Source organism: the organism of the source record quoted next, unplaced genomic scaffold (assembly GCF_019419815.1).
Source record: "Pyrus x bretschneideri cultivar Hongxiangsu unplaced genomic scaffold, Pyrus_bretschneideri_v1 Contig11, whole genome shotgun sequence".
In the NCBI taxonomy this organism is placed as follows: Eukaryota; Viridiplantae; Streptophyta; class Magnoliopsida; order Rosales; family Rosaceae; genus Pyrus; species Pyrus x bretschneideri.
Genome location: NW_025999402.1, coordinates 8,851,456 through 8,875,944, shown reverse-complemented (window position 1 = coordinate 8,875,944; position 24,489 = coordinate 8,851,456). Strand labels below are relative to the sequence as shown.

General features: G+C 37.4%; 2 protein-coding genes across 2 annotated transcripts; both read right to left on the bottom strand.

The window, feature by feature from the left end:
* Nucleotides 1–2,832: 2,832 nt before the first annotated feature.
* Nucleotides 2,833–3,639, bottom strand: LOC125473924 (ankyrin repeat-containing protein BDA1-like). The gene has a single exon (XM_048577347.1). The coding sequence runs from the start codon at nt 3,637–3,639 to the stop codon at nt 2,833–2,835; it is 807 nt and encodes a 268-aa protein (XP_048433304.1).
* Nucleotides 3,640–10,501: 6,862 nt separating this feature from the next.
* On the bottom strand, nt 10,502–24,240 carry LOC103968110 (probable leucine-rich repeat receptor-like protein kinase At5g63930). The gene is made up of 15 exons (XM_048577346.1): nt 23,589–24,240; nt 23,315–23,486; nt 22,753–22,970; nt 22,475–22,535; nt 22,113–22,185; nt 21,659–21,736; nt 21,362–21,519; nt 20,653–20,821; nt 19,943–20,408; nt 19,374–19,808; nt 18,821–19,024; nt 18,514–18,647; nt 18,240–18,384; nt 11,268–14,226; nt 10,502–11,136 (listed from the first exon to the last, which is right to left on the bottom strand). The coding sequence occupies exons 1-15, from the start codon at nt 24,075–24,077 to the stop codon at nt 10,751–10,753; spliced, it is 6,147 nt and encodes a 2,048-aa protein (XP_048433303.1). The 5' UTR covers nt 24,078–24,240; the 3' UTR covers nt 10,502–10,750.
* Between the last annotated feature and the right edge of the window lie 249 nt (nt 24,241–24,489).

The following is a 24,489-nucleotide window of genomic DNA, read 5'->3' as shown; positions in this document are numbered from 1 at the left end:
CGCAATGTCCATTCAAGTAGAGTAAAATAAATAAATGTATATTTATATATAAAAATATAATGAGTGTTTATTCAAGTATTCAACGTGTCTCTTATAATTTATTGAAAAAATAAAATGTAAAATGAAAGTTATATATTTTCTGTCTAAATGAGAGTTACGATTTAAAAGGGTCTAGACTCCCTTTCTTAGATTTCAAACGTCTAAGGATTAATTAAGGTGGTAGTCAACCGTCTAGTGCCTAGGCAGATATTCTTTAGAGTAATGACTTAAAGTAACCTTATTTCTTAATTTTTAAACTTCTAAGAATTTGAATCACATTAGTATTAGCTCATTGTGAGATTAAACTTACTCCCACCCTTAGTGTAAATAATATCATTTGTTTAAAAGAATAAAATAATAATAATCGGATCAATGACCAACCGCCTAATGCCTAAACGGATATTTTTAGAGCATCGATTTGAAGTAACCCGCATCCAACTTCCTACATTTTTTACTTGCGAATTACATGGAAAAAAAATTATAACACATGGAAAAATGGCTTCTTATCAACTTTTTTTTTTTTTTCATAGAGAGAGAGAGAGAGAGAGAGAGAGGGGAAGTTACTGACAAGCCTCATTGGTTCACATTACTATTAACTCATTGTAAAACTAAACTCACTCCTACCCTTTAGTGTAAATAATATCATTTGTTTAAATAATAATAATAATAATAATCGGGTCAATAACCAACCACCTAGTGTCTAAACGGATATTTTTAGAGCACCGACCTGAAGTAACCCGCATCCAACTTCCTACATTTTTTACTTGCGAATCACATGGAAAAAAATTTATAACACATGGAAAAATGGATTCTTATCAACCTTTTTCTTTTTTCATAAAGAGAGAGAGAGAGAGAGAGTTACTAACAAGCCTCCATTGGGCTACACGGAAAAATGGATTCTTATCACCCTTTTTTTTTCAGAGAGAGAGAGAGAGAGAGAGAGAGAGAGAGAGAGAGAGAGAGAGAGAGAGAGAGAGAGAGAGAGAGAGAGAGAGAGAGAGAGAGAGAGTTACTAACAAGCCTCCATTAGGCTACATTACTGCTAGTCTATTGTGAGATTAAACTCACTTCTATCTCTTAGTGTAAATAATATCATTTGTTTAAAAGAAAAAAATAATAATAATCGGATCAATGACCAACCACTTAGTACCTAAACGGATATTTTTAGAGCACCGACTTGAAGTAATCCACATCCGACTTCCTACATTTTTTACTTGCTAACCACACGGAAAAAAAATTTATAACACATGGAAAAATGGCTTCTTATCAATCTTTTTTTTTTCATAAAGAGAGAGAGGGGTTACTGACAAGCCTCCATTGGGCCTTTTTAACATTAGTCATTGGGTCATTTGAATCCGATTCAGCCAGAGTCCATTGGACCAATAACAAGAAAAGTATAGTCGGGTCAGTCCTAACAGCCATCAGAAGGGAGGGAACTCCAAGCAAACTGCAATCCAATGACCCAAGCCTACACTACAATCGGAGCAACTTGTACCAATGTTACAATGTTATACATCAAATTTTCTCCACATTATATTGTATAAGGGACACATAATGTCTAGATGACAGTGTACCTATTTGGTCGGCCGCTCTAATAGCACTTATATCAAATAAATGCATGAGTATGTTACTTGACATATACACTCTCAATTTTTTCATACATGTAGATAACTAAGCAATATTTAATTCAAATGATTTTTTTATGAATGATTTTCAAATGAAGATTATATAAAATTTGTTTGGTGAACGTACGTTATTTGCACGGGGTGATTATGTGCATCCACTCGATCGGTAGTTACAAGTATTATTAATTTATTCACAAACACACACACACACACACCCACACACATATATAAACTTTAATCTTAGGATGGTACTTGTGTTCCCAGCATGGAGGAATCCACATATTCTATCATTTTGATTAATTTATCTTTACCATATAAACTTAAAATTTGAATCGTTCAATTTATAATAGGTGGTGTATCCATCCATCTTTTTTAATTTTTAGTCATCGGATCGAATGAATTGAAAAAAAAATCAAAGGACATAAATCAACATGGGATGTATGAGAGGTAAAAAAAGGTTGTGTGGATAACACTACCCTTTAGAAATCTTCATTTGAAAATCATTTATATAAAAATAAATAAATTAATTAATTAATCAGAAATCATTTGATCATCGAAATCTAGTCAATTATTTGAATAGATTTATATATCTTCTTAGAATAATACTTGTCTCCCCACGAGTAACGTCACATAGAAAACCAATTCCCTCATCCAAATCTAGTCACTTATTTGAGTGGGTGCAGCTGCCATGTGGACGTTCTAGATAATTACATTAGGATAAAGTCAGGGAAACCAAATTTCTAAATCAAATTTGTGAACCAAATAATTTGTCATCAATAGGGAATAAACACGTTAATTAACACTTAATAACAATTTAATCATCAATAACCATATCATTTGATTTACAAAATTTAATTTAAAATTTTGGTCTCTATATCTTTACCGGCCATTACATTAATCATAAAAAGGATGAGTTAAGGGGTGTGATATTCACACACCCCGTTTTACTTCTCACATACCTTTTTAATTTTTGGCCGTCGGATTGGATGAATTGAAGAATATCAACGGACAAAAATTATCAAGGAGTGTGTGAGAAGTAAAATAAGGTGTGTGGATAGCACACCCCTAAGTTAATTAACCGAGAAAACTCATAACAGTAGTGTATTAGACAAATCATAATATCCTTAAACTAGTTCAATTAGCAAGTCAAGCTCATTAGCATTCTTAATCAATAAACGATCGAGACTTGACCCAGCCGCGTCACTCTTTTTCGCAACCCGAAACGGCGGGCCTCTGCCTTTGATGGCATGTAAAGCCAGTTAACTGCCGCCAAGTCTCGCCCTCTCAAAGCTCCCCCGCTGCGAAGAACACCCTCCGTTTTCTTATCCTCGGCGTACGATGATTTACTAATCTTGGGGAGACGCAGCACCAGATCAAGAGCCGTGAGACCAGACTCGTTCACATCATTTAATTCCGTAACTGCACTGCCAACCAAGCATCTCACCACCTCATGCCGCCGTTCAGTGATGGCGACGTGAAGAGCTGAATTCCCCGTTACGTTCTTCATGTTAAGGATCTTCCTCTTCATGTCTACCGTGATCATTGCTGAGTCGACCGTCAGTTCCACCAAAACATGAATCGCTTCGACTTGGTTGTTTTTAGCAGCAAGGTGAAAGGCGGTCTCTCCGCTTAAGGTTACGTCTTCAAGGCTCTCAGGACAAGCGGAGATGATTTCTTTCAGTATTTCAACGCGGCCGCAGATGGCAGCGCAATGAAGAGGAGTCAAGTCGCGTTTTCCTCCTCTGAGATGGCAGACTGCCGCTCCAAAGCGGCAAAGATTCTCCTTCACAATGTCCAAGTATCCGTTTGCAGACGCTATGTGCATCGGAGTGAAGCCGCCCTGGTTTCTTAATTCGGCGAAGCAGGTTTTGTTAAGGAAGCAAACGTCACGCTGGCCGCCACCGCCATTTGTGTTTCGGCGCGAGAACAGTAGCATGTTTCCTGCATGAGAAGCCTCGTACAGTGTTTGATCCATAGGTAAATTCTTGCCAAATTCTTGTGTAGAAAACCGAACGATCTATTAAGTAATGTAAAGGGTGGCTGTAATTTCCTAAATGGTGTCGGATTTTTCATGTCCTATTGCACCAACAGGATCCTCTCCGGATGAGAATCCAGAAGATCCGTGAATATGTCCGTTTATCCTAAATCGTGCTGTTAGTTTTTGTTAAGTACTGTTTGTGTTTAATTTTAAATAAAAATATTTAAAATAATTTATGATCGTACGATGTACGATGAACGGACAAGATTAACGTTTCCCCAGGATCCTCACAAAGAGGATCAAGCGAGGATCAGGATTTCCTATTGCAACTAGGAGGAGTCAATTTTTTTTCTTTCCTTTTCCTTCAAGGAGTGGATGTTTTGGAGTCAGACTCACTGCAACATAAGTTATTAACTGAGCAAAAGCAAGTACGAGAGATGGAGAAAAAATAGTAACTTGACTTCCAAGTAATTAATAAACGTGCTGTTGATAATCTAATATGTAGAATGCACCATACAATTTTCTGATTTTATGTTAAATACTTACGCATAATAATAATAAAAAGTTCTTAGGTATAATTGTTCATCTCATGTCATCTGTTCGTGCAAGATAATGAAAATTTTCGTTTTTGTTAAGTACTGTTTGTGTTTAATTTTAAATAAAAATATTTAAAATAATTTATGACCGCACGATATACGATGAATGGACAAGATTGACGTTTCCCCAGGATCCTCACAAAGAGGATCAAGCGAGGATCCAGATTTCCTATTGCAACTAGGAGGAGTCAATTTTTTTTCTTTCCTTTTCCTTCAGGGAGTGGATGTTTTGGAGTCAGACTCACTGCAACGTTAAGTTAGTAACTGAGCAAAAGCAAGTACGAGAGATGGAGAAAAGATAGTAACTTGACTTCCAAGTAATTAATAAACGTGCTGTTGATAATCTAATATGTAGAATGCACCATACAATTTTCTGATTTTATGTTAAATACTTACGCATAATACTTAAAAAAATTCTTAGGTATAATTGTTCGTCTCACGTCATTTGTTCGTGCAAGATAATGCAAATTTTCGTTTTGAGTCCCACATGGGTCCATTTTGATGAACCCGAATGCAGAGCGTTGATCCATTTGTGTGCGCCTTTGGCGAATAGATAACATGGACAGCTATGCTTAAAATTTCTCGAATAAACAAAATCCATATATCCAATTAGTATATTATAAGTTAGATGTAATTTTAATTAATCTTTACTTTGTGGTTCACACTGCCCTAAATGGTGTGGGATTTTTACTTGCCTATTACAACTAGGAGGAGTGAATATTTTGAAGTCTGTTAATTTTGACAAACTGACTGACAGCAAAATTAATTAGTATCTAAGCACAAACAAGTAAGATAAGCCAAAAAGCAAGTAACTTGACTGCCAAGTAATTAACCAAACTGGTGTAAGTTAGATTTTGTAATTGAGTTAGAGATTGAGAATACACTATACTAATTGTTTTGTATTTTATATTTGATACTTACACGAGAAATAAAGAGAGATTCTTGAGTATAGTTGTCCTTGTTATGTCATCTGTTCTCGCAAGACAATGAAAACACCCTAAATTCGTGTCTCATACGGGTCCATTTTGGTAAACCTGAATACAGAACATTCATCTTGTATGTACCTTTGGAGGATGGATGACGTGCCATGGACGGCTGTACCAAAAATATTTCCGAATAAGTATTATTTCATATATCCAATTGTATATATGTTGATGAAAATTTAACCAATCTTTACTTTTAGTGGTTCACAATGTTCCTTCCCCTGTAAAAATGTCAAGACAAACTCTACAAGAGGAACTAAATCTAATTTTAGTGTTCTTATTGATTAACTAGTGATTTAGTAACTGCCCACATGGTTCTCCATTTAAGTAGCATGGATTAACTTGTAAATCCATATTAATTAGCAGAAAAATAAAAGATATATCACCCCTAATGTAATATGATCCCCTAATCTGCTGATTGTGTCTCTACAGCAAGTTTTTATGGATGCATAACCAACAATAGCCACAACTAGCAAGCACACAATCACCACATTCCCTCGTCTCACAACCGGAGCCACCACATTCCCTCGACTCACAATCGGAGCAAAGAAGCCCGTTGAAATGGCTAGGAAGTGGCGGAAACTAACTGCTATCGGCCATGCCGAGCCAAGAATCATTGGAGTATAATGTACGGACATAGCAGCAGCACCACTTCAGGGACTGCAAGCGGTAGAGGAGAGCTCACTTTGTGGTTTGTAGAGCTAACGTCAAACGCTTTCATTTTTCATCGATATATTGGAAAATGGATATCGATCTCCATGAAAATAACATGAGATCAAGAACTTACCAACATGTTATGATTTAATCTACAGAAAAACTAATACAAAATCAATCCTTATAATATGAAATTTCATCGTTCCATCATAAACACAACCAGAAAATCATCTATCCATCAATAAATTGAGAGTATAACATACAACAAAACAGTACTTAAGAATCACATATCGAACCGTCAAATATAATCTTCTATAAAAATATGAACAAAAAAAAAAAAATCCTTCATTAAAAGTTAAAGGATCTACAAAACAGAAACAGCAGTCTCAGTTTTCACAAGTGTTGCGTTTCTACTTCTTGTTCGTGGATGATTCGATTACTTCCTGGCTGGCACTAGCACGACGACTACTACTACAACCGTTTGTATCTTTTTTCCCCTCCTCATCTTTCTTCATCATCGATGATTCAGCAGCTTCTTGCCTATCAGTAGTACTAGCACCACCATTAACATTTTCTTTAAGCTTAACCACTGCCAAGCCGAGAGATTCTTGGTTGCCAAGATCGGGATTGTTAACTCAAAAAAACCTCCTTATTCGTAGAAATTGAGTTCTAAGGCAAAGCTAAAGCTGCTTTTGGTTTGAGTAACCCACTTGGTCAACCCTAAATCGTCATGCACCATTAAGCATGGATCTACCACTCTCACATATATTACTCCGTTGTTCAACCTTTCATCGTCTTGGCCAAGAAGGTTCTTATTGATCACTTGATCACGCGGCATATAGAATCTCACTGTTTTCGGGAGAAACCAAGAATCAACGGAGTAGATGGCCATACAAGTACTAGAGAAAAGGTCATTGTACATCTGAATACAACTGATCCTACCAACCTAGCTACATTCTTTTTTCCGTCTCCGAAGATTGCATTACAGCACAAATTAATATATGCACAGGAGGTTTAGTTGCTGGTAAGTAACATGACCTTAAATGAAACTAGCCCGTAACTTAAACATATATACTCTTCAAATGTTAAGAATCACATACGGTAGAAAAAATACATAAGAATAATAACATAAACTATCTAATCTTCCATAAAACTATGAACAAAAGTAACCCTCAATGAAGACGGAGGATCGTTTTACACAACAGAAACACAAGTCTTAATTTGTCTAAAAGTTACATTTCTAAACTTGAGGTTTAGGCTGACATGCTTCGTGGCTTTAACCGCTGCCTGCAGGCTCTTGTTCTTGGCCGTAGATGATTCAATAGCCTCCTCGCTGGCGGTACTGCAAATACTATCTTTTTTCCTGTCTTCTTTCTTGATCATCGCCAAGTCAACAGGTTCCGGCCTCTCGGTGCCCGTACTAACATTGGCATCTGTTTCCATCTCATCATTCTTGATAGCTTCCTGCCTGTCAGTACTTGTACTACAATTAACATTTTTCTTGGTAATTGCGGATTCCATTACTTGCTGCCTCTCGATACTAGTACTAGCATTGAAGTCTTTTTTCCCATCACCTCTAATCTTAACAAGTGCGAATCCGAGACCTTCTTTTTTGATATCAGGATTGGGATCGATATATCGGAACGACCACACCTGAATTACATCATTTTCATTAAGCCCAACCTCCTCGTCCTTCAAAATTGTTCTCCAACCCCTGCCTAGGACATACGAAAAGCTGCTTTGGGTATGAGTAAACCACTTGGCCAACCATAATTTACGCTCCTTTAAGCATGAATCTATTACTTTCACTTTCACCACTCTGCCTTTCTCCAATCTTTTCTCGTGTTCGCCGAGAAAGTGCTTATTAACCACTTGGTTCCTTGGCATCGAGAGACGGTCATGACCATAGCTCAAATCGGTCTTGAAAAGTTGCTTCTGGATCATCAATTGCACTTGGAAACCATGCATTGATTCAATCTTTTCCTTGAATTCTTTAGGCAACTCCGGCGGTGGAAGAGGAATTGAAGAAGCCGATAGTTTCACGCTCTCCGCTTTCTTGGCCGTCTTCTGCTTCTTCGTCCTCGCTTTCTTTCCATGATCTTCTTCATCACAATCCTTATAATATATGTACTCATCTTGCATGCTCTGGCTGCTGCTTCCGGAATTATGCTTCTTGATTTTCTGATTGTTAGAAGCAGAAGCAGCTTTCCGCTTCTTCAATTCTGTGGATTTCTTGCCTTTGTTTTGAAAGAGATCAAGCAAAACTTTCTGTTCGAGCATAGAAAGTTCTTCGTCTCGGTTTTTCGCGACCGCTTTCACCTCCGCCAACATCTTTGTAAAAGACTCAACTTGAAGCTTTCGCACATAATCCAACGTAATCTTCGTCGCCATTTTCGGTTTCTTGGAACTCAAAAGATCACCACTTCTTAATTGGGATTAGGGTTTGTGAGAGAAGATGAAATGGAGATAGCAGAGACGAATGCTACTTGAATATTTGGGACGCAAGTAACAGAAGTAGTGTGGTTTAGGGTTTTTATAAGGAAACAAGACCCCTTCCTTATCGATCAAGGAAGAAGCACCAACTATTTCCTAAACCTACAAGGACAATATTAATTTTAGTTTGATCCTAAATTCACCTGGATTAATTAATTATAAAAAAAACTTTCTAATCTCCGATAAGGATTCATTTAAAATTTGATAATTGGGATTTTCTACTCTCTTTTACTATACCATGTTGGCAATGTCTGTTACCCTTAATTAATATATGGTTTAGATGCTTGGCGCAACAATTATCCTGGATTTGGGTCTAGTTGGATCGTGCTGGTGGCTCTTCTCCTCTTGTGCGACGGTTTTGGTGGCGAAATATGGTTGTGCCGGGGATACTTTCTTGTTGTGGTTTGAAAACTTTTGTGCTACGAAACCTTCGTTGAATTCAACACGGAGTTGGTGTTCTTAGGGTGGCTGCTGTTGTAGCTGACGACGAAGTGGTTGCGGCGGTGGCGGCATTCTGCTTGATAGGGATTAGGGTTATGATTTTCCTTTTATATTTTGTCTTATTGTTGAATGTGCTTCTTGTCTATTCCAATTTTTATTATGATGTTTGTTGTAACTTGTATGATGCCATTTAACAAAATTATATGTTCTTTCGACAAAAATAAACAATTGTCTTAGATTTATTAGTTTGCCCATACACGATTTAGTGAATTGCAGAACTGTAAAGTGAATTACTACTTTTTTTAACTCTGCTAATTAGCCACAAAATGATATTGTACAAAATTATATCAAGGATGAACATGTTTTGATTACTTGATGATTAAAAAAACACTACCTCAAAGTTTGAACAGAGTACTATTCCACTTTCTTTTACCTGAATATTTTTATACAAGCGATATTAAAGAAGGTGGAATCAAGCGAGAACCTCGAGTGTAGAATTAAATGATGAACTAGGTAAATATTGGATATAATGAATTAATGATGATTAGACTAAACTACAATTAACAATTAATTAATATCTTTACATGTAATGATGATTATGTTAAAATTAAACAAGAGTACTACCAAATCAACAAGAAAATTTTCAGTACGCCAGAAATATGGCCTGGTGCACCAAGTGTTATAATATAAGTAGTTGAATTTTTTTTTTCTTTTTTTTTTTTTTCCAAATATCCAACTACTTGTATTATGAAACTTGGTGTACTGACCGTCTTCTCGACACACTGAAAAACCTCTCCAGATCAACCACCAAAAACCGCTAATCAAGACAAGTGAGCAAAAAGAAGTACCCCAAAGAGGAAGTAACTTGGCTGCCAAGTCATCAATTGGGAATACACACACACACACACACACACACACACACATGAAGCCTAGCTATCTATTGTTTCCGACAAATCTTAACCCTATCTAGCTAGTAGTAGAAGAGAGAAACTAACCCTTTCAATCAAGGCAGCTAAGCCTCGGATATACATCATGCAATCCGGATCAATTAGGCGGATGCAAATCAAAGAAAATGTGAACATGAAAGGCCTAGTAAATTGGCTCAAAAGTTGTGTTTTTTCGACGAACTATGGCACTGATGACAATGCTAAGCATGTTCATCATGATCAAACCACCTCCGATCACCTTAATGACGGGAGTATTAGGCAGAGTCAAGGAGTATAGAACCCTGATTTCGACAAAAGAGCGCTTGTTGATCCGAGGTGGGGATATTGTCAAGGTTTAGGGAGGATACTACTGGATTGGAACAAGATATCAAGGAATTAGTGGCAGAGCTTGCTCCAACTACTGATATATTTTGCAGTACTAGATCATCATCTAAAGTTGTGGCCACCTTTGGTAAGAAAAGTTTATAACAAGGATCAAATTAGGCGCCATTTCGATTGCTTTGAGTGGTGTCTGAAAAATGCTGAGGGATGTTTTGGAGTCCGTTTTAATTGATCTAGCTAGAAATTGTAAGTCTAGATCATCTGATGATGAAGCTATAGTTGCAGGTATCAGAGCACTCTCGTACACTGAGCTGCAAGGCGGGTTTATTAGATCCAGCAAGAGAAGAGATGCTTGATAGTTGTCAACGACATTTTGAGTGTTCGAGAAACAATATGTATTGTACTTGAATAACAGAGCAAACAATGAATCAAAAACTGTATAAAGTTCATCAAATATAGATCATAACAGATATAGACTGCTTCCCGTATGAAAAACGGAACATGTTATCCACGTAAATGGATCGAGAAGAGAAGCCATAGGGTGTATGCACAGGGAGAAGCTTATTGTATTTGTTTAAATAATACAGGGATGAGTATATATAATTGAGAATTAAAAGTGAAAAACTCATCCTGGCTAAACCAAAATCACCAGAAAACTTAGGATTAATTGGAATTAAGGTTCAGTATTATCCATGGAATTGGTATCATGATTTGATGAATCACTTTCAAGGTGTCCTTCCCACTCATTTGACCCAATAAGCATGGAAACGACTTCTCTCATGGTCGGGCGGTCGAAAGGGGACATACTTGTGCACATCAAAGCAATTTTCAAGACATTAATCATGTGAGAGACAGTACCTTCATCTTGTAAATCTAATCGAGCATCGAGTAATCCTGAAGACAAAGAATGGTGCAGAAAATAGTTTCTTACCCACGTTACCAGGTCACCACCTTCCTCTATCGACTGTACGGGCGTTCTTCCAGTCAGCAGCTCCAGAAGGACTACTCCGTAGCTGTAGATGTCACATTTTTCTGTGACCTTCAAAGTGTATGCATACTCTGGAATCAAAAGATTATGTATCAGTATCTATAGCATTAATCATCCTAACTGTAACAGACAGCGTTCGGGGGTTATATCAAATTGATCTTCCGAGCAGTATTGTATTAAGATTAGTTAAAAGATAGCTTACCAGGGGCAATATATCCATAAGAACCTGCAACTGCAGACATAGTCTCAGAGTGTGGCATGTCGATCACCTTTGCCAACCCGAAATCCCCAACACGAGCTTCAAACTTATCATCAAGAAGAATGTTATTGGACTTTATATCACGGTGAAAGATCTTCGGTTTGCAATCATGATGCAAGTAAGAGAGACCCTGAGCAGCCCCAAGAGCAATCATGAACCTCGTTATCCAATCAAGACTACAAGATGTTCCATGAAGCAATTCTCCCAAGCTGCCTCTTGCCATGTACTCGTAAAGCAGAAGATTGGAACCCTGGTGGTAGCAGAAGCCGTATAGCTTTACAATATTTCGATGCCTGATTTTTCCTAAAGTTAAAATTTCAGCATGGAAACTGTTATCCACATTGCTCCCCTCCCTGTTGGATACTACCTTCTTAACAGCAACTATATGACCCCTCGGTAAGACTGCTTTGTACACGGTCCCACAAGCTCCTCTTCCAATTGCATAGCTCTCATCAAAATTTTCAGTTGCCGCAACCAAGTCTTGGAAAGTGAACCCTGCAGCCTTTGGGCAAAAGTACATATCCAAAACCGGCGAAGTGAATGATTTTTCTTGCAATGAAGCAACTACGCTTGTGGGACGTCTCTTGACATATACAAGGATTGCAATCAAAATGAGAAAAGCACCACCAATAGCTGCTGCAATGATAGCAATGATTTTACCCAAGCGGGGGTTTATCTTCACCATATCCGGAGTAAAAGAGAGTGAAGATGTTGGTGTTTTGCATTCACCAAGAGGACCGCCACAGAGTCCTTTATTCCCAACAAAGCTGTCAACAGTTGTATTCTGAAAGAGCCGTAACTGAGGAATAGGCCCTGTCAAGGCATTGTACGACAAGTTGCAGCCAAGTAGACTCAAAAGATTCTCGAAAGAACCTGGAATTTCACCGGTCAAATTGTTGTTATTGAGTAGAAGGAATTCCAGTAAGATAAGATTCCCAAGTTGAAGAGGTATCTCGCCAGAGAGGTTGTTAAAACTGAGATTTAACGCAATCTGCAGGCTCGAAAGGGCACCCAACTCAGCTGGGATGCCACCAGAAAATGAGTTGCCACCCATTTGTAACTCAGTCAAACGCACGAGGTTTCCCAGCGCAACTGGTATGTTCCCAGAAAGATTGTTTTCAGAAAGCTTGAGAAGCTCCAACTGAGAAAGTGTTCCTATCTCACTTGGCAATGCATCTGAAAAGTTGTTATTGCTAAGATCAAGCCGTTGAAGTGTTTTACAATTGAAAAATTCAGGTGGTATCCTTCCAGAAAGAGAATTTGATGAGACATTAAAGATCACCAACTGCGGGAGGCTACCAATCTCTCTAGGCAACTCTGATGTGAAGTAGTTGTCCGAAAGGTGCAGCGTTTGCAAAGTTCTGCAGTTACCAATTTCCGGAGGAATGGCGCCACTGAACTTGTTCTGATTCAACACCACTGTAGAAAGGTTAACCAATTTGCACATTTCGGATGGAAAAGTCCCCGTGAGGTTGTTTCCAACTAGACGAAGCTGTACCAATGACTTGCAGCTTGTGATGCCGTTTGGTATATTCCCGGTGAGCCTGTTAGACCCCAAATTTAACAATATCATGTTGGAATTTCTGCAGAGATGACGAGGAACTTCCCCTGTCAGGAAGTTTTCAGACAAGTCAACCACCCAAAGCGGGCTATACACTCCAAGGCCTTGAGGGATTACGCCACTCAGCGAATTGTTGAACAATTGCAGCATGATCAGTTCAGTCAAGTACTGGAATCCGGTAGGAATTGAACCTGTTAAAAAATTAATAGAGAGGTCGAACTTAGTCAGGTTTGTAAGACTTGTGAACTCATCTGGAATAACACCTGTGAATTGGTTCTGGAAAAGATAAAGCAATTGCAATCCCGCTATCTTACTGAGCTCAACTGGTATCTCTCCCGACAATAAGTTCTCCGAAAGATCAATCTCTGTTGCTAGAGCAAGATTGCCAATCTCCCTTGGAACTGTCCCATTCAACATATTTCTGTAAATATACAACTTCTCCAGATACACAATGTTTCCAAGCTCCTTCGGAATCTCTCCCACAAGCTTGTTCTCATACAGGGCAAGAATTTCCAAATTTGTACAATTGCCAAGCTCCTTTGGAATAACCCCGGAAAGCTTGTTACCCCAAAGAATTAAAGTTAACAGATTCTCAAGCATCCCGAGCTCCTTAGGCATTTCTCCGGTCAACTGATTTTGCGCTAGACCAAGATACTCCAAGCTCACACATCCACCTATCTCTGCAGGCAAGCTTCCGGATATCAAGTTCTCCCCCACCCTGAAAGTCGTCAATCTTTTGAGATTTCCAAGAGAGAGCGGCAGAATTCCGCTAAGATTGTTAGAGTACGCAATCAGCTGGGACAGGGATGAAAGATTTCCAATTTCTTCATGGAGAGGCCCTGATAATCTATTGTTGCAGACATTCAGTACTCGTAAACTTGAAAGTCTAGCTATTGCTTTCGGAATTTGACCTATAAACTTATTGTTATTCAAAGCTAGAACCTCCAAACTCGAACAATTTCCGATGTCTTTAGGTAAAATCCGAGTCAGTTCATTGAAAGAAAGATTAAGATAGTTCAGGTGAACCAATCCACCAATGCTCGGAGACAAATAACCTGAAAGATTCATGGAGTTCAAGTCAAGAGACACCACCACCGGATTGTATCCGTTGCTGCAATTCACACCTCTCCATCCACAAGGTGTGAAATCATTGGAATTCCAACTACCAAGATGATCAAATCTATCAACTAACTTGCTCTTTACTTCCAGCAGATATCGACCCTCATCGTTGATCCCCTCGGATTCGAAAACCATAAGGGCAACAACAAGAACAGTTATAGTAATCAACAAACCATATGACATTTTCACCATCACCACCAAATGGAATTGAAAACAATAACCCTAAGTTTGCAGGGTTTCAGCACTCACAACATCACTTTCTCATCAACAATTCCATGATTTTTTCGACGCAAACTAGAATTCGAGAAGTTGACACAACAAATATGAAGGGTGATCACAAAAGAAAAGATTCAGGTTTGAGAAGGATACAAGGGTTTTTGATAACTCGTAGGGAACTAGATAAGGACAATGATTTTACATACCTGGAGTTGATGACCAATAGAGGAAAAAAAAAAAAGGAATCCCATCAAAGAGAAGCAACGAAAACTCAAGAAAGCAGAAAGAAATACTCTCCACTTTCCCAAGAAAATAAAATTTTCTGGGAAAATTCATTGGATGTTTATGGTTGAAAAGAGAGAGTGGTGCATTATTGGAAAGGTTGAGCTTGACTTCCTCTAAATTTTTCTTTGAGTAAATAATAAGTAATCAGGTGCAGTGAATTGCCAACTTTCTATCTAAAGATAATCTAAAAGAAGATAAAAAGCCAAGTGTTCATTCGTTTTGTCACCCTACAGAATGATTCAGAATATCCACTTAGTGTGAATGCGGAGGGGAGATAAAGAGAGAAAGAGAGAGAGTGAGATGCAGAAATGGCCGACAAAGCATGCATAAGCTTTCTCCTCTCTCACTCCTCTTCCATAATATTTTAGTGTTTCTCGAAGGCCAACTGAGATTGTTTCAGTTTTGTATTATTCTGCTGCTATTGTACTATCATAAAATACATGAAGTGTGCCTGTTTTTTTTTTTTTTTTTTTTAATACATTGATATTTTTACATTAAGAGATGGAGACTTCGGTTAAACTACACAATGGATTGCCTAATCAGATAACTACAGATGCTTTCAATAGCGTTTAACAGGATAATGGCTTGTTTGAAATTGTTTTAAAATAATTGAAAGTTTTTTTGTTAAAATATTTTTGGAGCTAAGCATTAGTAAAAATGCAAGTAAATCTTGCAAAAATACTTGAAGTACTTCATGTGAGAAGGATCAATTATGTGTTTTTTAAAAACGATTTCAATCATTTTACAAATATTTTTTCAATTATTTTAAAAACACTTCCAAATGAATTATAAGTTAAGAAATTGTGCTTCTTTTAATAAACAGTTTACCCTTTATTAAAAAGTTAATATACTTCTAATAAAAGCGTTTCCAGTATCAATACATTAAAAAAAAAAAAAAACACATAGGAGACTCTTGAGTCTTATTAGTAAATGGTTGGTTGCCGTGATCTAGTTTTGAGCAAGTCAAACTTGACCTCATCTTCATAACTTGCTTAAGATAATTAAGCTCTAATTAAACTTCTAATTATATATATGATTGACAGCCACCTCAACATATACAGCACTACCCCTTTCGGTCTTCGTACGCCTTTTTCCACCATAACTTTTGTTTTGTTTCTGTATTTTCGTTTGGGCTAACACGTAGTTTTTCCGTACTTGTTTTGGATTGGAAAGTGTATGTGCTTTATATTTTTGAAGATGATTAAGCAATTTGTTTGTTTTTCTTTTGCTATGAGTGATCAAGACTGCGGATGTCAACGTGAAGTGAGTCGTCCAGTAATATAATATTATTTCTAAGTTTTTCTTTACATGATATTATACTACTAGATAAAGACAATGTTGGGAAGGAGCGAAAGATGCAGTCACATAATGCCCTAAATTTGAAGGGGCCCCCAAAATTTTTGCCTTATAATGTTATGTAATAATTTTATATATTTAGAAAATTGTTTTTGTTAGTACTTTAAAATCTCATTGTGCATTCCTTATAAGAGTAATTTTTTTTCGTTTCTAAATATAAAAGGGTAATGTTAGGGACACTAAAATTGTGAACTAAATGATGAGTCACCAATAGAAAATGATCGCATTTATTAATGCTTAAGTAATAATACAATCATCAATTTACATATCATTTAATTTACAAAAGTGTGTCTACAAATTTAGTATCCTTAGTATCAGTCAATATAAAAAATTCTAGTATAATGATATATTCTGATTGTCAATAATAACACCTTAAAAAATAATAGTTTTCCAATTTTATTATATAATAAGGTTATAATATATTCAAGTGAACTTTAAAGTTCGAGTTTTGAATGTCTTTTTTTTGTTTTGTTTTTTTTGTCATGTTTGGTTGTTTAAGATTGAATTGCTTTTGATTATCTAGTGAATGTTATGTTTGTAGCTTTTTTACTTATAATTAATGACATTTGTAAACTTGCAATTGGTGAGTGCTAAAGTTTATTTTGATTAAGTGATTTTTTTCTAACATCAATACATTGTTTTACATTTTTTAATACTATCTTAAGGAGGGGTCCAAGCCAAGAAACTCACTCCGAATAGTCCTGACAAGTGATGATTTAGACGACCTCGAAATCTCAGAGACGACCTTGCTATTGGACTGTGATGCTATGTAACGGTGAATCTGTTCATGAAGTTGCTCTATTTCTATATCAAAGTTCGAATTCACCTATTTGTAATTTTTAGTTTAGGTTAAAAATTATTTCTTAAAATAATAACAATAACATTGATGGACCGATATATATATATATATATATATATATACACACACACATATATGTATATATGTATGTATGTATGTATGTATAGCGTTGACTACAATTCCTAAAATAATTCAAATATAACTAAGTAAAGAGTAAAATGAGTGTGAAGGAGGAAGAACATAAACACGATGTGACGATTAGTATACTCAAATTTAATAAATAAGTTTATTTAACTATTAATCTTCTTAACCTTTTTTTCACAAATAAAAAAAGGATTAGTTTGTGGATTGATCATGGAAGTCCAACCTTCTGGATGCCAAAAAGATTTGCATAGATTTTCAGACCTTTTTTTACCACTATCATGTGATTCACTAATGCCAAAAAAGTCTTCTTTAACTTTAACTTAGCTAAAAATTGAAAAACAAGAAGACATTGTAGCTATTGTTTAACCGAGCTTTGCTCTGGTGCACATCAAGACACGAAAAAGAATGGTTGAGATTTTTCAACCATCCACTTGTAAAAAAACATGTGTAAGAAAAATCTTTCGTAAAGCAAAAATGTTATTCTTACCATTTATTTATATAATTTTTCTAATAAAGATGAAACTTATATACATTGACAGTCCTACATTTAATGGAAATATGGTACAAGTGATGTCTATCTTTACCTAACATTAGGTATATACTTTTAAGCCTATCCAAGTTATATTTGGGTTGGCTTTTCTTTTTAATTATTTTGGATTATTTTATTACTAATTCGCAGGCAATAAATAAAAAAGGTGACAAAATCTTGAAAATAAACCGTCACATTTGACCGTTTATATGAGTTGGACATGGTTCACAATATATATACGTCATTGCTGACGATCACCCTTCCCACTGCCACACGTTTTTGTTGAAATTATTTTGTACGGAATTGCCGCGCATGGTGCGCAAGCATTTATCAGGTATGAATTCTCTCAGCTTTGAACTGTTACATTTTTTTAGGGTCGCGTGATGGCAGTTTGTTTAGGGGTCATCATTTGGTCTCCAGGCCCAAGAGGGGCCGCCCGAACCCACTAAACGGGGTTTGGACTTGTCATCTTTAAAAAAAAAAACCTGTCATTTTTTTTTGATAATACGATATTCTTAGCTATTATAATCTATTAGAATAGGGATTCAAACTTGGGACTTGGGAGCAAGGCACCCGACATGGATACACCACCCAAAGGATGCCTCATCAAAGAATGTATGATTTTATGCGATTAAAAGAAAGTTTTATTAATTGGTACTATTTACCTGCCTTCAATTTTTTAGAAGCATGTGTTGAGCTGTTTCAGCTTTTGGCTGTTTTGAACCCGTGATTTTGAAAAACATTTTTTTTTTCATTTACAAAACACAAGTGAGGCCCCAACTTTTTTAAGAAGCTGCTTTTAAAAACATTTAAACAAGGGCAAAATTTAGTTCTAGTTACACAGCAAGGGAAAACTGTTAACAAATTTTAACCCTTGCATTGCAACTATCGTTGACAGTACTATCAGGTGGTCCGCTTAGCAGAAATCACCGTGTCCAATGTCTCGTCTGGGACTGTGATTCCGGTCGTCTCCATGTCTGCAACAATTGCAACGGCTGCATCTAGCTCCCCGAGATCAAGACACAGCAAGATGATTTCATCGTAAAGAGGACTGCCATGGAAGAGAAGAAAACATGATGTAAACACGAAACCTCGAATACATGAGATCAAATCAGCTTTGACAAAGCTTCCATTTGTGCGGATGGATGTGTCTTACTCAAATTACGAAACGTGGTCTTACCTGCCGAATACATAACCAAGACTATGCGTCGTCTGTAAGATCTTCAAGAAAGCTGACGGCAAAGGAGCCCTTACTGCTGCACGCAAAATCATGGCACAATCACCAATGGTGGGCGTTCCGCCCAATTCCATCACCTGAAATGAAATGCAGTACCTATTTCAGATAGCCAAAGGAAATAACCGCTGTTTCTGCTTTTGCTTAAGTTACAAGTGTTATGAGGGGATCAAGTGACAGTTAATGAGAACGTTGGGAGAAAACGAAAAACAGCATTGCAGGTGAAGAGTGGAGTATGAATATAAGAACTTGCCTTTGTCATAATTTTAATCGCCAGCTCAACTTCCCATTCCTGTGACCATCTTCTAGGAGCTCTGTTCTTCAATTCTTTTTCCCACGTCCAACCCCAAGCATCAGCTAGCGTGTACATGTCAGATTCGTCAAAAACTTTCCTTTTCCTCAGCTCCTTAAATGCCTCGAATATGTCCTCAGGAAACCAGTCATCGTCATTATCATCCTGCATCCGTACACAAAACGTGTTTAGATATATCTTTAAATTACCTTTCTAAGGTAGAACTTTGAGCCCTAGAATTAAATTATGGTGCACTCGACAGATATTATATACTTGCATACACGTCCATAAGCAATGTGCATCGTATAAATATTACGTGAGGGCTGACTAAAACTGATATTGTAAATGCAAAATGAACTGATAGTCCAGAACAGTCATTAAACTTTCCACTTTCGTATCAAAAACCAGAAGGAAATTCAAAGATTTAGAAAAATTAAGTTGATGAGTTGCCCATATCCTTCATATCCCGATCAAAAAATTATGTGAAACACAAAGTAAAACTACAATGTCGTACCTCAGCTGACATTCGAGATCTTCTCCTTGCTTTTTTAGATGTCGTACTTGTTTGGTCAGAATCTTTCAACAACTGCACTCCAATCATTTGAAGAGGTTTCTTGGCTTCAATTTCTTTTTCCTTAACTCTTTCTACGTCCTGTCTCTCAGCTTGTTCAACCTCTACCTCTGCCTCTACCTCCTCTTCTTCCTCCTCCTCCTCATCGTTGTCGTCATCATCATCATCCTCATTATCATCATCTTCGTCATCATCATCGTCAGCTTCGTCATTCTCCACATCTTTTGCAACATCATCAACAGTGGCACTATCCGAAACATCTAGAGCCTTTTCTTGATCAGTACCGAAGCCTTCTCCCATGAAACGGCGCTTCCAGAACTCTGTATTTCCTTCTTCTAGCTTGATACGTGAGATTAGTTCGTCAAGCTCTTCATCAACCTGTAAGATGAAACACATTCAAATTTGATCAGTTTAGAGTGAAGTTTCAAGTGCAGCCAAAAGGGGGAAGCATTGCTTTCAGAGTATGCAACCCCCCAACATAAGAAGCAAGAAGAATAAAAAATTAGATAGACCTCTTCTTCTTCCTCCTCCACAGGAGGAACCCAGAGGGGTCGGCCACGAGAGCGGTTTATTCTCCTTGCTTTTTGGACACGCTGGTAGAGAACATTTCTGGTACCATCAGTTGGCAGACCTTGTGCTTCTAGTTCTTCCTTCAATTCAGATACTACCATCTTACTAGCAGCTTTGGGCTTTAAAACATTCGTGTCAGGGCCCTTTATAATTTTCCTTAACCTCATCTCAACTCTAACATAATCTGACTCAGAGGCGTCATCTCCTAAAGCTGCAACTCCTTCATTTCGTAGCGTTCTCAAAAGCTTTCTGTGGTGTATCTTCCACTCCTCAAGACATCTTTGCTTGAATGAGGTTTCAATAGGGTTTGAATATATAAACCCATCAACATCAGGATCTAGTGGAGTTTTCCCTCTTCGAGGCACCCATCGCTTGCGCTCACCGGTAAGCCCACCCTCTGCAATGTACCTGATACAACAATTTAACATCATGTGATGTGTTTGTTAACTTGATATACATGCCCAAGAATTTAAACTTTGGGAGTCCGGTATAAGTCAAGCTTGGTTCTACCTCATGATTCTCTTGTAAAAAAAGGGGGCCGTATTCATCTATATTGTTTATTTTTGTGTTGATAACTTCTAAAGTGCAAAATTAAAATTAATACTTGCACATAACAACCGCTGTAACTATTAACACATATGGAGCCACCAACCTGGCCATGTAATCTATCTCATGTCCAAGTTCGGCTTCCTCTTGCAAAGGTTCAATCCATGAGCTCACCAGTGTCCGGTACTTTCTACTCAAAATCATAGCTCGTGGTGGAATTGTTTGGTTGTCCGCAGCCATAGCTTCTAAAGCTTCTAGCAACTCGACCATTCTTCCTGAAGACGAACAGATCATCAATCAAGTCAATAAGTTATATTCAATACTAATAATGAAAGATCCATACAGTGGGCCAAAAAATTACAAAACGTTGATAGAACCTAACAGGTGGACCAAGACGTCAATGCCAACATGCTACAATATATGATAGGTTACTGACCGCAAATCAAGAGAGTGAATCTCAGAAAAGCTTCATTATTTATTTGCTTGCCTAAATTTCAGAAAATATAGAATCCAATATTCGGAGTAAAAGCTTCAGCTTTCATAATTCTTGTACTTCCGCAATTCCTTAACATCACATGAACCATAAAGAAATTGATTGCTTCTGTTAATATATTGCCCTTAACTTGTTTGATATACAAATGAAAGAGCTGAAAAGAAACTATTACTTTGAAAATTTTGGTCATTGACCAAGTGCAGGCTACATACAATACAGTGATAAATGGTTGCAGCAACTTATATCTCTAAGTATTAGGTACACAGAGCGAGAAGAAATGAGATTACTCTTGTTCAGAATACAAAATGTAAAATAGGTATACCTTCTCGACATAAGGCTCGAAGATACAAAGACAGGGGGTCCCCAAAGTTTCCTTCATTATGTAAAGCTTTTGTTCCTCCTTCAAATCTTATGAGGGCATGAAAATGCCGTATTGCCTCTCGAACTACACAGTACTTGGTAAAGCACTCAACTAACAACCTGAACATCAAGGTACAAAAATACATTTCGAAAGAAAAGAAAGCGAAAATGATAGAAGTAAGATTCAATGTAAACATAAGATGCTGGTTTAATCTGACCATCAAGGCATAACAGTATAATGCAAAAAGAAAATGCTTACGCATGGGTTTTCATATTGGGCTGCAAACGCTTGTGGTCTTCAACCATCATGCCAAGTAACTCAGCAACATCTTGTACTCTACATATCATATTAAAACCCCAAGGTAATGACGAATACCATTGTAAAGAACATATTGAATTAAAGCCTTGAGCTCCAAAGTTGTCAAAATTCCATAAAATTAGATAAAAGTATTATAAAAACATAGAAATGATTTTAAAAGTAAAATTTAAATCTCTCAAATAATGCACTTCGCATAGAGAACTATATGCTATGAATCAGCACATTGACATCTAAGCACGAATACATAGTAAAGAGGGCCGAGCTCGTTCTATACTTATCATATTCATATTCATCATATCTAAAGTTTTTTTTACGTTCACTACATAAGCTAGGCAAAAAATATTCATAATTCTTAAGGAAACGTAGCAGGAATTATTATGGCTACAGACGCTACCTGTCATAAGATTCAGCTCTGGTATATGCTTGGATCACCCAATTATATGTCTCTGTATCAGGTTTCATGTGTTCTGTTTTGTAAAAAAAACTGTAAGATTAAACCCTGAAAAACCTAAAAAACAAAGGCTTCCGAGAAGTATTAAACTTGAACAAACAATTATAACTCTGCGTCCAGAAATGTACAACTCAATTTCACAATCCACAAATATATTAAACCACATGTTACGCTGAAACCAGAATACTCAAAAGACAACTAACTGAAGTGATCACTGATTCGAGAAAGGCCATAAGGTATTACCAAAATCAAAAGCAAGATTCATAAGCCACAAACAAGAGATTTCAAAACATAAAGAAACGAACCATCTCCATACTCCATGTTCTCAAACGTAGCAAACGCTATTTCAGGAATTCCGCAAGTAGCCTATACATTCAAAAGGAAAAAAATTACATGAATAAGACTGGAAAACGAACTATAATTATAAACAACTAGGTCAGAAGATGCTTGCAGTAATTCACTAGCAAAATGTGTGACACTTTAATCAACTGCTATCCCTAATGTAATTTCAAATCTTGCCTGGAACTGTACAACGTAGAAATACAACATCGAAGATAACACAATCCAGAAAAAAAAGAGTCACCTGCACACTAAGAAGACAATTGAAATGAAAGGTTGTTGCCATCCGCCCTGCAGCCTCCATTTCATAGGCAATATCCAATGCATTAGAATGATCCCCAGCTTTACAATCCTCCACAATAAGAAGATCATAGACCTCATCAGTTGCTCTGAGCCCACCTTTGGCACCCTTCAAGAACACTTTGTTGGCATCTTCTAAATGGCGGGTCCGAACGAGCTCCTCTGTTCACATACACAGATAAGAAATCTCCACATCTTAAGGAACAGATAATAAGGGCCTCGTTGGGACTGCTTCTGGTCATAAGCACTTCTACTAGAAATGATTTTATGATAAAAGTGTAGAAATTCTTATTAAAAATTTAAGAGCTTTGTGGAAAACACTTGGAAGTGCTTTTGCAGAAGTACTTTCTAAACCACAAGCTTCCTCAGAAAGTGCTTCTACGACCCAAAAGTTTTCTAACCAAACGTATTCAGAGACTCAAAAGCGTTTTTAATCATCACAAAGCACTTTTATCCCTTCCAGAAGCAATCCCAACCCCTAAATAATGTGCAATTCATTAGTTTACCAACAAGAAGAAGCCAAGCTTGGCGAATGTCGTATTGCAATTTCTCCATGGCAGCAAGAATTTCTAATCCCCTTATAGCTCGACCTTTTGATCCAAACAGCCGAATCAGCGCAATGAACGTTTCGTGGAGAGGCCGAAGCCCCGTACTCAATTCCCTTCTCAGTGATTGCATCTAAAATTCACATCAAGCGACAATGGAAACAACATTATCTCAACAAAGTAGTGGAAATTAAAATTGAAAAATCAAATTTTGAAGAACAAGTATTGTACATACCGCCCCCTCGGCGTCTCCGTTGAGAGCGTGAGCTACGATCAAGCCGTGGAAGGAGCGAGGGCCGGGGGAGAGGCCGGCGGCGACCATGTCGTAAATGACATCAGAGACTCCATTGGTGTCGCGATTGCGAGCCCGGACCATGAGCTCCTCCATGAAAGCGAAGCGGAGGTTCTTCTCGGCTGCGGAGGAGGAAGGGGAAGAAGAAGAGGAGTCGTCGTCGTCGCCCTTGGTCTGCCTCCGCTTCCTTCTAACTCGCTTCTCGGGGGCGGAGACTGCCGAGGCGCGTACGATGAGGGAAACGGCGTCGTTGGGGCATTTGAAGTTGCGGGGTAAGGCGGGGAAGGGAGTGACGGAGGAGGGGAGGAGGAAGGCGGACATTTGGAGGGCATACGGTAGTGGATAAGGTGTAAAGGCGGGTGCTTTTGTTTCTGACAGTGAGTGAGGGAGTGACGAGCGGCTGAGCGGGAGGGGTTTAACTGTTTTTTTCATTTCCTTTTTCCAGGGTTTTAACTGTTTTCTAGTTTTTGTCCTTCGAATTTTATTTTCTATTTTTTTTTTCAACTCTTTTTATTTTATTTTTATTGCTAAGGGTTTTTATTCTAGACTCTAGTTAACGAAACGGGAATTCAAATGAGATGGGTACGATTCAATAGTAAATGATAGATTGATAGACTTCTTTCAAACTAAAAATTAGAGGTTTCGGGTTTGAAACCTACTAATGGTGTGGAAACCAGACTTTTGACCAGAAAGAGACTGAAATGTCTCTATGAGTCTTTACGATCCCCAAAATGAGTGGATAACTACGGTTTGCTACCAATCGTCCTCCTTAAAAAAAAAAAAAAAAGATGGGTACACAATCTTCACCAATTGACTTAATTTACAATTACAAATCTAAATAAGG

Coding starts and splice junctions, on each gene's coding strand:
- LOC125473924 (XM_048577347.1), bottom strand. CDS start 3,639: ATGGATCAAACACTGTACGAGGCTTCTCATGCAGGAAACATGCTACTG.
- LOC103968110 (XM_048577346.1), bottom strand. CDS start 24,077: ATGAAAAAAACAGTTAAACCCCTCCCGCTCAGCCGCTCGTCACTCCCT. Junction 22,186..22,474: donor GAACATGGAGTATGGAGATG/GTTCGTTTCTTT, acceptor TTTACAAAACAG/AACACATGAAACCTGATACA. Junction 14,227..18,239: donor TTTCTGCTAAGCGGACCACC/TGATAGTACTGT, acceptor CTGCAAACTTAG/GGTTATTGTTTTCAATTCCA.